Raw genomic sequence first — 14,978 nt, 5'->3', positions numbered from 1 at the left:
AGTTAAATGCTACGACTGGAAATAGAAAATAAGGATTAATGGTTACAACACGACTTCGAGGGTATTACCCAAGAAATCAGAACAATAAACCAGATCACGCTATACCGAGTTATGGAGAATTTTTAAATCCGCAGCTGCTTTTGCTTACCGAAAGTGCAGGGAATGCTAAACAAATTAAGCCGTACAGCTCTCCCACTACTATATTGATATTCGCACAGTGATGTCACAACCCAGTTGGACACTTTATTCCCGTAATCTGTTCCCCATTCCATTACCATAGGTTACACGAGTGTAAACTTTCATAAACTTCACTGTTTTGTATGGCTCGAGTAAAATAACCTTTGTAAGCTGTTGATCATATGTTCAATGTTATTCAATATATATATACGTATATTCAGTTTACATGTTGTGTTACTACCATGTTTGACATTTTAACTTCTTTGGTTGACTCAGGATTTTCGATTGTTTTGACACTCCTATTCATGTTCTTTTATTATTAATTTCATTTTCCTCTACTAATCTTTTATATCGACGGACGAAAACACCGTTCAACAATACCTTCTATCTCACTGACGCCCCCCCCCCCTTTCCTCATACGTAGACTTCACATTTATGTCAAAGAGAAACATTAAATCATTAAAGTTGGTTTGGAGATCAACATACCTTTCCGTAGAGAGGCTATATAAGATATGGGCTACTCAACGAGGTATCTGAACCAAATGAGTTCCCACCGGGAATCGAACCCGTCCCCTACACAGAAAAATCCTAAGTTCTTCACATTTGAATACAGATTTCAACTTTCCTAAAGAAATTCTATAAGTCGACACGGGTGGCCAGACGGGTATGGAAATACCAGAACCTTGCTGTGTGTGTTCTATAAACTTTAAGTAATTATCTTCCCTATAAATAATTCTAAAAAATTTAATAGATTGTTATTTTGGAAACTTTTTAAATCTGTTATTTTCATTGATTTAAACCTTATTTGCATGCAGAAAATACAAATGGAATGGGTCTCGAATTGTAATGTTAATTACATTTAATGAATATTGTTTTGAAATTATTTTGCACTTCCTAAGAAGTTAACTTTAGCTTAAGTTTCACAAGTATTTGTTATTACGTGTCTGAATTTTTGCGTACTGGAAAACCTTACTTAATTTATCATTTAGACAATCCTTTGTTAAAATGTTTCGAAAATTATGGTATCACCAATCATTCAGCAACTGAATAGTAATAACATCAATATACAATAACAAAGATAATAACTCACTGATTTTATTAAAATTGTGTGTACAATAGCCCTCTCTACAGCTTTCTCGTACTTGTATTGTCAGCATGTAGTTCAGATTTCACATTAAGTTGGTCCACATCTCATACAACCTCCCTGCAGGACTGTTCTCCCCCAATTCAATCCTATAGAATTCAGTTAAATCATTACAAAGAACACATTTTGAAACACAAATTTTAGAATATATACATTAATATCGTACCAACTGCAGATGACATATGGTATCTGAACGCTGTTGGAAGTGCAGATTGTCATTCCCTGTCACTTCATCCAGGCCATGAAACCCACCACTTCAGATTTTCATGCCACTTTGTATATTGTTGGAACCAGCAAGTTATTAACTCCTGTAAAACCTTCCTTCTTTAGCTCGTATAATTTTGGAGATACGGGTTGTGCAAGTTCGGGAAAATTACTCGTAAGTAAAGTTTACGAGACTGCTTGTGAATATAGTATTGCAGGACAAGCGTCGTAACTCAGTGACTAATGAACTTATTCACCTCGAAAGCCTACTAAAATTTAAATATTATTCAATCAAGAGAGTTTTGAGAGTCGAGTCAGAAAATGAGTTATAACTAATAGGCAGTAAGAGTTAACTCTTTCGTTTTGTTTTATAATGAACCTGAGAGAATGCAGAAATATTCTGGTATTTGGTAGAAATTTGAGGTGGATAAGTTATCAGTCACCGAGTTTTGCCACCAACACTGTATTCACAACCAGACGCTTGTACACAATATTCACGAGTAATTTTCTCGAACTTTGACAACTGCGGTACGTGACGTTTGGGCGCCGCCGTTTGGGCCCCGCCGTTTGGGCACTGGACGTTTGGGCGCGAAGCCATTTGGGCGCCAGACGTTTGGGCGCGAGTTAAAAAGTCGTTATGTTAGGCGCTGAGTACTAAGTTCGAATCAAGATATCACATGGTGTCTACTGTAGTGGAAGTCCTTGAATTATACTGGATTTTGTTTTACATACTAGAAATACTGGAATTTCAAAATTATAAAAACTGAATTAACAATTAAATTTTGTAAATTTAAGTTTCAACGAAAGTTAAGTGTGCTTTTTATTTCATAACTTTTCAAGCCAAATGTAAGTAGACCAGACTACATATGATTGACTGCATTACATACATAGTGAGCCTATTCCATTAAAAAAGTTAAAGCAGGCCTTCTACTGTAGTTACGCAATAAGTGTGAATGTCAAACACATTTCTAGTGGCTAAATGACCAATATATGTACACTTAACTATTATTTTGCACTTTGAAATCGTTTTGTTTTTTTTCCTTTCGCCACTTTCTTTAATGCAGATTAAATGCTTACAATGGGACGAAAAAAATGTGTGTTAAGTTTTGATTTTTATATTGGAATGTTAATAAAAAAAAGTGATACCAGAAATACGGCATACTACAATTCCTAAACTCAATGTGTTAGACATCCTGTATGCGAAATATGTCTTAGACACCATGTATGCAAAATATCTTTCCCTCAACTCGATTAGGATATAGGATTTTTAGATTTCTGGGCTCTCGGCATCTAAGACCATTTAGCCCGTCACGTTTGAGGGAGCACACTATCCGGGGAAAGGGAAGGAAGAAAGGATTGGGGAAGGAAGGAAGCGCCTGGACCTATAAATTAGGTACCACCCCGGCATTTGCCTGATGTAAATGAAGAAAACCCAGGAAAACCTCATTCAGGGTGGCTGGCCTGAAAGAGCGTGTTACACTTTTTCGACCGAGTGCCCCCACCGGGAATCGAACCCGGGACCGATCGCACCGAAGGCGAGAGTGTTAGCGACTACGCTGAAATCTTTTATTGGTAGTTCTTTATTGGACTTAAGGAAGAGAAGAGTTTGGCAAACGTAATACGAAAGAAAACAAATTTTAATATTCATAAATATGTAATTATTAACTTTCTTTAAAAAAATACAAAAATTAAAGCAATATGTTTTATTTAACATTAAGAAAATTATTAACAGTTCGTCTGATTCCTTCATTTCCTAGCTTTCTTATATATTACAAAAATTAGATCAACATTAGATCAGAAGTACAAGAATCGTGAACAAGCGAAAAATCAATCCATGACGAGGTTAGGCAACCAATGCCAGAAACGCATTAAACTATTTAATTTAGATGAATAAATAAGATAGAAAATATACAGATAAATGAGGTAAGATAAAGATAGAAGTGTAGGAAATGTATATATCTTGATTGGCGCTTAGTTTTCAGTGCCTAACTTACTTTATATGTCGTAAATTGTGATTTTTACTAAGTACCTCGCGCCCAAACGTCTGGCGCCTAAACGGCTTTGCGCCCAAACGGCAGCGCCAAAATGTCCGCGCCCAAACGTCCTGTCCCGGACAACTGGTATCTCCGAAACTAGACGAGCTAGAGAAGAAAAAATTTACACGAGTTAGTAACTTGGCGGCTCCAACTCCTGTATTAAGTAGCACGAAAATCTGAATCGACACGTTTCATTTTCACAATTTGCTGAGCGATCTGACAGGGAATAACGTTGACGGTAACATCGGACCTATTTTTCTATCCATCTTCGCTCTCTACGCTTTATTGAGGAGCTATAACAAGCATGAAAGCCGTTCCTGTATCTAAACTCCTCCGTAGCCTCCAAATTATTCACTTTAGAAGTAGACATGAAAAGTTCGCGATTGGAAACCACTGAAAGATCGTCTCAGAAAATGAGAAATAAGTACTCAATGCATTATGATCTGAAATCGAACCAATGATAATGTGAACTAAAGGGATGTCTGACGTTAAGACCAAAAGTAGGAACATGAGGTTCGCAGACTTCCCAAAAAGGTCAGAAGAAAAAAAGAAATTACGGATCTATAATTAAGTGCCTCTGTATCTGTGTTCTAAATTGCTATGTATCTTTCACTTAGACTTCTATATCCTTATATTGGGATCACATACATACACAAAATAGTGATTCAGTTTCCGCTGCTGACGAGGATGTAAATACAAATCAACCAAATAAAGGAAATAACTTACCACTATTAACTGCTTCAACATCAGGAAGCTGGAGTTTTTGCTTGGGAGGTGTGTCATCTCCAAGATGATACTTCTTTTTAAGATAGCCAATTAGTGCCTTCTTCACAATTTTGAGATCCCCTTCTAATTTATCCAAGTGATTCAACAGTGCAACACATCGAAGGCACAACAGATCATCTTGTGACACCACTACCATGTAACCATCTCCCATCAGCTGCCCAATCTTTGTTGGCATTCGGGTCTTGGAATGTCGCGTGTTGCCTAATATGAGAGGCACTGCTTTTCCAGCGATCAATTCATCGCAAATAAAACAGCGTGGAGCCATGTCTACTGAGTCGACGACCAGCTTCGGAGACGACGACCGCTTCACCTGCAACTGAAGAAATAAACAATATACTAACTACATGAAATACTTAACTCTAAATACAAACGAAGGGATGTTACCAGAAGTCTCGTTCTCCGAATAAGACAATTAGCTTTAATGAATATCACATTTATAGCTAATATTACAAGGATGTTAAAACACTTGTTTAATTATTTTAAATGAGAGGTCTAAATGTCAAAAATTAATTTCTCTACACTTAGAGGTTCTGTGACATGGACATCTTACTATAACAATTCCAACCTCCATCCTTTCTCTTACCTTCTAGGTTAAATAAATAATAATGAGTGATATCAATAAAAATAAGTAACAACTCCTGAGAAGTTCTACTCGAGAATCGAGTAACTACACCTGGAGTAATCTCCTCCCTCAATTTCGTATCAATAAAACGACCCACTACTCAGGTCTAGACTGCTCCAGATTTATGAACGTTCACTCGCGTTTCCTCTGCGCGTAGTAGTGAGTCATATCAATAAAAAGAATGCTTACTCATTTCTCCCATCTGTCGGGCGGTCATTTTGTTGTGATTAACCTATGGCGTAGTATCCTAAACACCATGGAAGGGACAAGTAGCAACGACAATTTCAATCAAAGTGCATTTGTGAATATTATAAAAGAGTTTCCAGTGGTACTTTCGAAGCCACAGCTACCGGGAAGTAAACGAAGGAAAGCTGAAGCTTTGAAAGCAATTACAGTAAAAAGCAACGAAATATCAAATACACTAACGACTGAGATACAAATCTAAAAGAAAATCTTTAATATTCGAGCGAGAAAAAAAAAATAAATAAAAATAAATCGGAAAAAGGGAAACAAGAAAGTAATACTGAAACCATGAGAACAAACCTATTGGAGCTGATGGATGTTGATTCGAATCCAGCAATATCAAGATTAACACGACAAGCGCATATCACGTGTTGTCCAAGGTCTTTTTTTAGATCGTTTGGCTTTAAGAACGAAATCAGACGCTTGGTCCCTTTGTTTTCTTTTTTAAAAAAGTCCAGTCAGTCACATCATAAAGCACGTCCATCTGATTGCGTTTTCCACACCATACGTGTCCCCTCCTTCCTATCAACGTTGAGTTTAGCTGATTTTGAGTTTAACGCCCCTTTCAGTAGCTACGCTGTATGAGACGGGACCTACTGATTAACGTGGCATCCGAACCACGAGATCCCGCCGGGAATCGAACGCGGGTCTCCCACACCAAAGGCATGTACGCTAACCGCTTAACCACCGCTATTAACGTATTCGTCTCCAAAATACTAGGTTTCTTCATTGCCATGTATGTATAGTCAAGTACTCCAATAGCATTCGGAAATATACAGTATATCGTTCTTGACACCCTGCCTTTGCTGCTTGCATATTACGCCCATTTGGCGGAAACAACCAAGTTTTCAGATTTCGCAATAATCGCATCCGTTACACTTGTAGTAGTCATAGACACAGTACTTTGAGCCACACCAGAATCTTCTGACACTCCGACCTGCAATCTCGGATCACTCACGTAACGCATTTTCTTTCATGAACCAATAATACTTTTTGTAATCACCATTCGCAACATTTCTATGCAGTTTATAAGTTTTTCTACACTGCAAAACAATAATAAAATCAGTCATATTTCGCACGGAGTCACCCACTGAGCTTGCTCCACAAATTTGGAGAAGTTACTTGCAGCACAGAGGAGAGTCTGATTTTTATTGATATCAATCGCAGAGTAGTTACTCGGCTCGAGAATAGAGGCGTGGTTTCTCCAAAGGGGCGCGGCTTCTCCGAGGTCAGCCGAGACGAGTGGTGCCCAGTTCTCTTTTTATTGATACTAATGCAAGTAACTACTTCAAAATTGGGAATGAATAACTTCTCCGTTTTATTGATATCACCCAATAATAATAAAAGGTGAAATACGAGCTTAATTATTTTAAATAAAAAGCTCCAATATTAAATTTCATGTCCCTAACCTTAAGGAATTCGGAAATACAGACACCATATTACAATAACTGGAACCCCCTTCCCTCTTCCACGTACAACTTAAAAAAAAATTCTTAGCGGACTTAACGCCACAAATACAATGTATTATCCAAATTTCAAGTTTCTAGGTTAAGAAATTTTGTCTAGGCATTGATCAGTCATTTAGCCAGGACGACTTATTTTATATAGAGACATTACACTACATTCTTTATGCAGTTTCCAAATAGCAGTTAAATCCCAATGCAGATCTTTTAAGAAAACTGATTTATTTATTGATGTGGTTTAATATGGTACGTGGTGATAAATGCAATACGTGAAATGTGACTACTAACAAAATTTTTGAAGACTCAAATTAAACTGTATCAAATTTTATGATTTTCACCCTATACGTACATTTTACTCGTTGAACTATACAGTTTAACATGGAACAAGCGTAAGTATCAAGTTTAGGAATTTAGAAAAACTGCAACAGTGACTTCTGAGACATTATGAACTATGATATGAAAAATTATCAAGATTAAATATCTTCTAAGAGGGTCGCGAAAAATGTTGGCGATAGCCGAAGAACAACTTTGGATTTAAAACGTCAGAACTTGATTTAACTCCACTGCAATCTGATACAAATGCGAAATGTGAATTCAGTCAATGTGCTCTTAAGATTACGTACGAAATACTTGTATGTGTAGAATATGCGATGAAGATGAATGTGGATAAATTACACTTTTTTGATAAGAAACCAAGGGGTAGAATTATGGTTTCTCTTACACATGAAATACGAAGAAGGAAACTTCTGAAAATTTTAAATGAAGTTTCATTAATATTGAAGCCTATTTTATATTTTATGTATTTACTGAAATGAAAAGAAATACTCAATTTTCCGTCTCATGATTATACCCTTCAGGCTATGATGGTTGATTCAGGAAAGTGATTATGAAAGAAAAGAAATTGTAAAATTGCAATGAGAAACGAAAAGTGAGAACCTCCAAAAATTCCAAGAACACGACGCTGTCCACCAGAAGCTCCTTCGGTCTGGCATCGAACCAGGTACCCCTCGAATCACATATAAGAACTCTACTACTGAGCATCAGCTCATATTTAGGTATTTATTACTTTATTTTTAACTTGCGTATGTAGATATTGGTATTCGAACAGTGGTGTTTTACTTAAAATTTCGGAATGAGATCGCTGCAAATGAATGAGTAGCGCACATATGCAAGGTGGAATTTATGTAACAGTGAAACTCACATCGCGCAGTCGATACCACATTGGGAACAGTTAAAGCTTAGGAACACCATAAGAAACAATTGTTCAAAAATTAATTTCTTTTTCACTACTATTTTCTAATGCCTTTTTAACTTACATTCTTGGGCCCTGCCTAACAATTACGCCCAATATCTCTGCAAATTTATATGTGATCAACACATGAGAAAACAGAGTGAACAATGGCTAAGTGGTAGGGTGCTCACCTCTGGTCCTGTAGTGGACAGAATAATGCCCAAAAGAGTTCTGCTCGGAGTTCTCCAGTTAACCTCCACATTCTCATTCGACCAACCCTTCAATAACATCACTTAACAAATTACCAGTCTCTATAGCCTAACCGGCATAAACGAGAAACAAAAACTGGACTTCATTACATGAGAAAATCACTCACCAATTTGTACTAGATGGTCACTATAAACTAGTATTGTATCTAATACAGTTCATGGTAGGGTAAAGTTGAAGGGCCCGTGTGATACGCGGGGTGCGCCAGCGATGGTAAATATGCGATGATAGGTGATCACCACAAGCTAGCTTCACATTATTCACTGCACAGTAATGATTCATATTTTTTAGCCCTGTTTTTATGTCCACAGACGATTCTTGATCTTCGCTTATATGAGTGCTTTGAATTTGGGAATTAAGAGATTTTACATGCAGATTTTTAAATGATTTGTACTTCGCCCACACCAAGAGTACGAATGATTACATCACAGTAGCGTTACTATCTTTGTATTAGCTGTTTACTCCGTAACTTGGAATCAGCTATTTTTCTTTATCTTTGGTCCGTTCCTGGTTTAATTTTCTGAATTTGTTACACAAATATTATCAACCTATTATTATGTCACTACGCATGAAATGAAATGAAATTTTTGAGTTTTACGTCCCACGCTTATGCCGGTTAGGCTAAAGGAGACGGTGATGATGAGAGATGAATGAAATGGTGGAATGAAGAAAGTGGGAGGAAACGGGAGAACCCCGAGAAAACCCACGCACACGGTGTTTGTCCACCACAAAGTTCACTTGGCGGGAGCAGACTTGAACTCGGGACCCCAAGCACCACAGGTGAACGCTCTACCACTGAGCCACCGCGGCCATATGTCACTACGCACACAACAGATATTTTTAAGTTTTGATCAATTTAGGGACCATGCCATCTAAAGATTACCTGGTCATTGTCCTTTTCCGTTATCAAAACAATTAGATCCCTGCATTCGAAAATTATCAATGCTTAGAAGTTCCGAACAAGTCAACCCAACATACTGAACTAATCCAACCTAACTTCCTAGACTGAACTCACTTAACAAAAGGTTAGGCAAAACTTATCCTACGTTTATCCACGCTGAACTGAAACGGTGCTAAGCAAGAAAAGCCATACTTCAGTGTTGTACAGAATAACCCTACACTTACGTAAGTGAAGCTAATTTAAGATAAACTGTACATGGCACGCCCTATTTTGCGAACATAGCACACCCAACTTAGTGTATTCTGAGAAAAAACAAAAAAACATTACATTAGATTCCTCATTACTAGTGCTACGAATTTTAAAGGATGTACAAATTTTAAAAGAGCTAAAAATTTCAAATATTCATACTAGAGATGCAAAAAAGACGGCTTTTTTGAATCGATGTTTTTTTTTCTTCACATAAAAAGCCGGCTTACAACCTACCCCTCTCCCTTTACCTTCCCCCAGAGGGTGAGGTTAGATATATGTACATTGAAGTTGCACCATCCCCCATTGAAGTGGAATTATCATAGGGTTAAGGTGAAAGAAAACGAGCCCTGCGAGGCTTCTAATCCTTGCTTAGCTATGTTTAGTAACGTACCTAAATCACTTCTTTTATCATTAAAGTTTTGTATGCAAAGTGGAATAATTACCACGTGACATTACATCACAACCGGATGGTGCAACTTCAATGTAAATTTAAATACACCCTCCCCCAGAATTCACTCCCAGACTACTCCAGAGAACAGAAACATCATTGGAAACTGCTTCCCAAACTACTCTGGAAACCGGTTCAGATAAATCAATTCTTAAACAACCGTAATTCACAAGTTCTCCAAAATCTGGACAAAAAAACACCAGATAAAACTAACATACTTTAAATGAAGTGAAAACCAGTTTCATTTTTCTGTGAAAACACATTTCGTAATTTAAAAAAGCAGAAATGCAAAACAAATCAAGAATAAAAATAATATCGATTAAAAAATAGAAACACTCACTCCTAATGATATCCAGCTTGGCCTCACCTGCTCAACTACCTAACTAGAGTTCCTAAGCAGACCTCCCAACAAAACGTTAGCCAATCGGAGACTGTATTATTACTTAATTATCGCCATAGTAGAACACTCATGAATAATAAACACATAATTACTTATTCTACACATGAAAAAATAAAACAAGAACATGTCCCCACTGAAAAATGATCACGTATTTCACCAGTGCATAAACTTGACACACACCGACTACAAGTAGATAGAACAGGTGACATCTCACTAGCAAACTACCATATAACTGTAGACAGACACCTAGTGAAAAAAAAAAAAAAATTACCATCAATCTATCTTAAAACTAAGAATGTCGCACCAAAGGCACAACAAGTGACAAAAATTCGAACAAGTGACTGAACTTTTAAGAACCGAATGAAGTCTCTATCCGAGTCAAAGTAAAATCTTGCCGACAACCTATTACGAGGAACTCACTCCCAGACTACTCTGGAGAACGGAAACGTTTTTGAGAGCTGCGTCCCAAACTGCTCCGGAAACCATAACCACAAGTCACAATTTCTGCATAATGTGCATTAAGACACAACCACTGATAAACCTAACGTAATTTAAATGAAGTGAAAACCAGCATCTCAAACTAACCTAATCCAAACAAACCATAATCTTTAACTACGATACACACACATATATATATATATACACACACAAAAAAAAAAGTAAAATGTAGAGAGCTTATCTTCGAAAGTACATGAGGGTTGATGGCTACCGCCTCCGAAACCCTCTAAAAAAAGCTAGATAAAATGAACTATCAAAACACGTTGTGTAATTTTGATAAATGTCCAAATTCAGAACAAAACAATAATAATAATAAAAAACAATCATCGCTAATGATATTGAGATCCAAGATGGCGTAAAAATTGAAAATACCGCTCTCCAAATGACAAATTATCAGCAAATTTAGGACGAAACAAATACAATGAAAAGTGTAACAAAAGGCTTTCTGAAACTTGACACTAAATTTTATTTCAGAATTCCTGTTATAACAAAGAAGAAAAACTAAAGAAAAACGGCCACCGGTAGGAACAACCATCATAAGTTTTAACTCGTACAACCTTATTTAAAAAAGATGCATTCAAGTTCTTAGCATCAAATCAATTAAACGGACTTTCAATCTCATTCACTAACTCTACAGTTGTCATGAAACACAAATTACCTCCGCTTCCAAGAAATTGACAACCATCGCATAAATCAAACACACTGACACATAGCAACTACATAGAACTACGAACAGCTGACTTCACAATAGCAAACTACCATATGACAGGACATTAAGGACGGATACCTTGTGTAACAAAAATTGGAACTATCACGCTAACTCATCTCACAATGAACATCGCATTTGCTCAAAGCCACAAACACTTCCAGCAAGTGAATGAACATATAAGAAGCGGCTCCGGTCACTGTCCTAATCAGAGTAAATTTTTACCCGTACTATTTTGTTCGTTTGCCTTACAAAAAAATAAGTAACACTGGTAATTTTTAGGCCGTGGAAAAGTCCAACAATCCTGGTATGAGTTCATCGCTATTCAACACATATTGCGCAAAATGTGCACAAAACAGTTCACCGAAATGTAATGCTGGCTTTCTAACTTATAACCTTGGAAATGAGCTTGATGTGTGCAGTTAAACATTCACCAGCCAATTCCTTGCATCAAATTACGCATCCATCTTTCAAAATTTTACGAATACCCCACGTAATCTCGGTTCAATTTTAGGCACTAGTCGAGCAGACGGTTCTACCAAATTTTGACACAACTCTTACATTTATAGGTTGGGTTACCGCCTTATACTTCTTTCAGTGGAGCAAGCTCTAAATCAGGAGTTCCATTACTATTTCTGGATCGACTTCAAGACTCAGTGTAAATACAGTGTGTAAATACTTGTGCTAGATGCGCACTAAAAAGCACAAACAGTCAGAGAAGGAGCGCAACAGGAGGGTCCGAGCGGTAGCGACGAGTGGTATACGCATAAACAAGGATATTGGAAGAGCACACTCACACAAAATTTATTTTCACTACCACTCAAATTTTAGGCTAATGTTTAGCAGAAGAGGTCCAGCAATTGTTTCTAAAAACTATTACAATCTCGGTAATTATTGTTCACATTAGGTTACTTCCGGTTAGGTTAGATTACTTTAGGTGAGTTTGGGTTAGTATATGCTAGATTATATTAGTGTAAAGGTCCAGCATAATTTTCCAAAAAATGGTAGAATTTCGCTTATATCACGTTAGTTTATAAACGTGCACCACCTAAAATTTCAACTTATAAGTTACCGATACTAACACTAAACGTCTTTGGTAATAAGAAGTATATTTTGCCAAACAAGTGTCTGATTTGTAACTATTTTCGGCCTATGTTTAGCAGAAGGGGTCCAGCTCTTTTCCCTAAAAAAAAAATGTTACAATTTTGGTAATTTCTGTTCACATTCGGTTAGTTTAGGTAATGTTATATTAGTGTAGGGGTCCTGCATAATTTTCCAAAAAATGATAGAATTTTGCTTATTTCTATTAATATTAGGTTAGTTCCCGTTAGCTTAGGTTAGTTTATGTTAGATTTGGTTACGTTATGTTACGTCTCAGTACTTGCATCATTCATTTCTCCTGTAAATTTTGTGTTTTTTACGTGCTTCTGAACCCCTTGCACTAAACATACTCCTTATTTTCTTATAGCAGGTCTAATATAATGTTGTTCTTACTGTTATAATAAAATCAGCCCACATTACGTTATATGAAAAACATGTTCATTTTCATTCCTCTCATTGAGAATTATCAATAGACTATTTTAAAGAATTACTTAACTCTGAACTCCCATACAGTTATTCAAGTTATTAAAACTCGCCGATAAATAATATGGAAAGGTGAAAATTAGCCTACATAAATCAGAACGAAAAGCATACATCAGAAGCGAGATAGAGCGGGATTGCATTTTCCTCTGTAATTATGCACATGTAAATTACACAATTTAAATTCTTAAAAATTACCTGCTTAGATTTTTGTGCTGGTTTTCTCCCCATTGTCACATGTATATTAAGTGCAATGAATAACACTAATAAAATTCAATAACGAAGGAAATACACCAAACACAATACAACACTTCCTCTCACGGGAACGCCATAACGCCAATATGGCGCTCTTTTATCCTACTACTTTGCGTCAGTGTTGCAAACAAACTAATATTTTTCAACCATATTCTGAGATTTAAATATATATTTACATCGAGGGATTCAGATTTTGTTTTATCATATTAAAAGAGAGTAATAATAGTAATAATAATAATCGTGCAAATTGTACAAATTAGTATTATTATACTTTTCAATGATACTGTCAGACGTCATTCACTGTTAGTTTTACGCACATTGTTAAATAATCACGTACACATTGGAAATATGGTTGCAAACAGATAGTCCATGAAAATGATAATCCTCATCCTAACTATATATAAAACTACATGAGCTGACATAAATTATTGAACATTTCCTGTACGGCTACAATGATTGAATTTGGCATGATTGTAGCTTTCCGAAACTAACCGACAGGAAAATTGCCAAAAGTGAATATTTTTAATTTTTAGAGGTTTAAAGAGGGGATGAAAATTTTCCCCATGTTATTTAAATGGGACTTTTTTGGAACTTATAATCTCATGTTTTAGGTACTTAGAATTGGAATAAAAACTTGAAATTCGGTATGCTAGTACGTTTTCGTTAGCACTACCGAAGTAAATCGGTAAAAATTAGAAAATTCTAACTTTAGAGTGGTTTTATGGAGAAATGAAAAATCTTTCCTTTATTATTTATATGGAACATCTTTTACACCCCCAAATTATCGAGCACTTCCTGTATAGTCCTGGACCCATAGTATACCCCCGTAAAAAAATCGAGGTCCAGAGAATTTGGTTTTTGATTTGTGTTCTGGGATCATTATTGAACTAATTTAGCTTGGGTAGACATTTCTAATCCGGGCCGATTAGGTTCTGACCGTCATTTTAACCCTTTCGATACTGTGCGCTTTTTGATGTTTTCGTTGACGAAGTTATGCAGGTACTGCAGCTTCCCTAATTATCCTATTGAAACTTTCTATGGTGCGTTGTGTTGGCCAAAGACAAGGTTTTCAAATGCTGGTATATTTGTTTCAAATTAGCTAATAAGAGGGAAATTTTTAAGGGAAAAAAGGGATTTTTTTCAAAATTTTCACTTAAATCCGGGAATTAAAATTCTCATGGCTGGAAACACTGCCACTAGATAGATGCAACTCATCTTAAAATAAACTTTGGTACACCACTAATATCTCTAAGAAATATCATGTCGATATTTAACAAACTAAGCATGTAATTAAAAAAAAACATATCATTCTATCTTTTAAAAAATCGCCATTTTCTGGACGTCATTTTTAAGAATGGCGAATATATTTTAATGATGACTTAATATTTCGTGAATCATGAGATCTACATTCAACATTCTTGTGTCAAAACGTAGATTATGAAGATCAAATATCCTTATAAACAGAAAATAACCTATCAGAGCAACCTTTTAGTCATTTTACAAAATAGGAATACTATATAGGAAACTATAATAAAGGATGTTATATTTTTGGTTTGTTTGAGTTATGCCATAGTGTTTAAAGGAGACGTGGACCTATTGATTATAGACGAATCCAAACCACTTTTTAGTTCAACTGTACCCCCGGGAATCGAACCCGGGACTATACACTCAAGGCATGCGTGCTAGCAACTAAATTAACTGTAGGTCTAACGGAAAGTTATGATGGAGACTATAATAAATAACGAATAGACATGTATTGAAATAAAC

General features: G+C 36.2%; 1 protein-coding gene across 2 annotated transcripts in view; it reads right to left on the bottom strand.

Moving 5' to 3' along the window:
• The window catches only part of LOC145690442 (uncharacterized), a 49,211-nt gene extending 35,871 nt beyond the window's left edge, over window positions 1-13,340 (bottom strand). Inside the window, exons 1-2 of one of the 2 annotated variants that reach the window (XR_014132216.1) lie at window positions 13,155-13,340; window positions 4,288-4,663 (exon numbers count right to left, since the gene is read on the bottom strand). Coding sequence is in view for 1 of the 2 variants with exons in the window: in XM_081765331.1 (XP_081621457.1) it covers window positions 4,288-4,663; window positions 13,155-13,187 (409 nt within the window). In the remaining variant the exon portion in view is untranslated. The remainder of the gene's footprint in view (window positions 1-4,287; window positions 4,664-13,154) is intronic. The other variant, XM_081765331.1, reaches the window with a different exon arrangement.
• Between the last annotated feature and the right edge of the window lie 1,638 nt (window positions 13,341-14,978).

This window comes from Thermobia domestica, chromosome 7 (genome assembly GCF_964235325.1).
Source record: "Thermobia domestica chromosome 7, izTheDome1.hap1.1, whole genome shotgun sequence".
Taxonomy (NCBI): domain Eukaryota; kingdom Metazoa; phylum Arthropoda; class Insecta; order Zygentoma; family Lepismatidae; genus Thermobia; species Thermobia domestica.
This window is presented reverse-complemented; position numbering and strand designations above follow the sequence as displayed.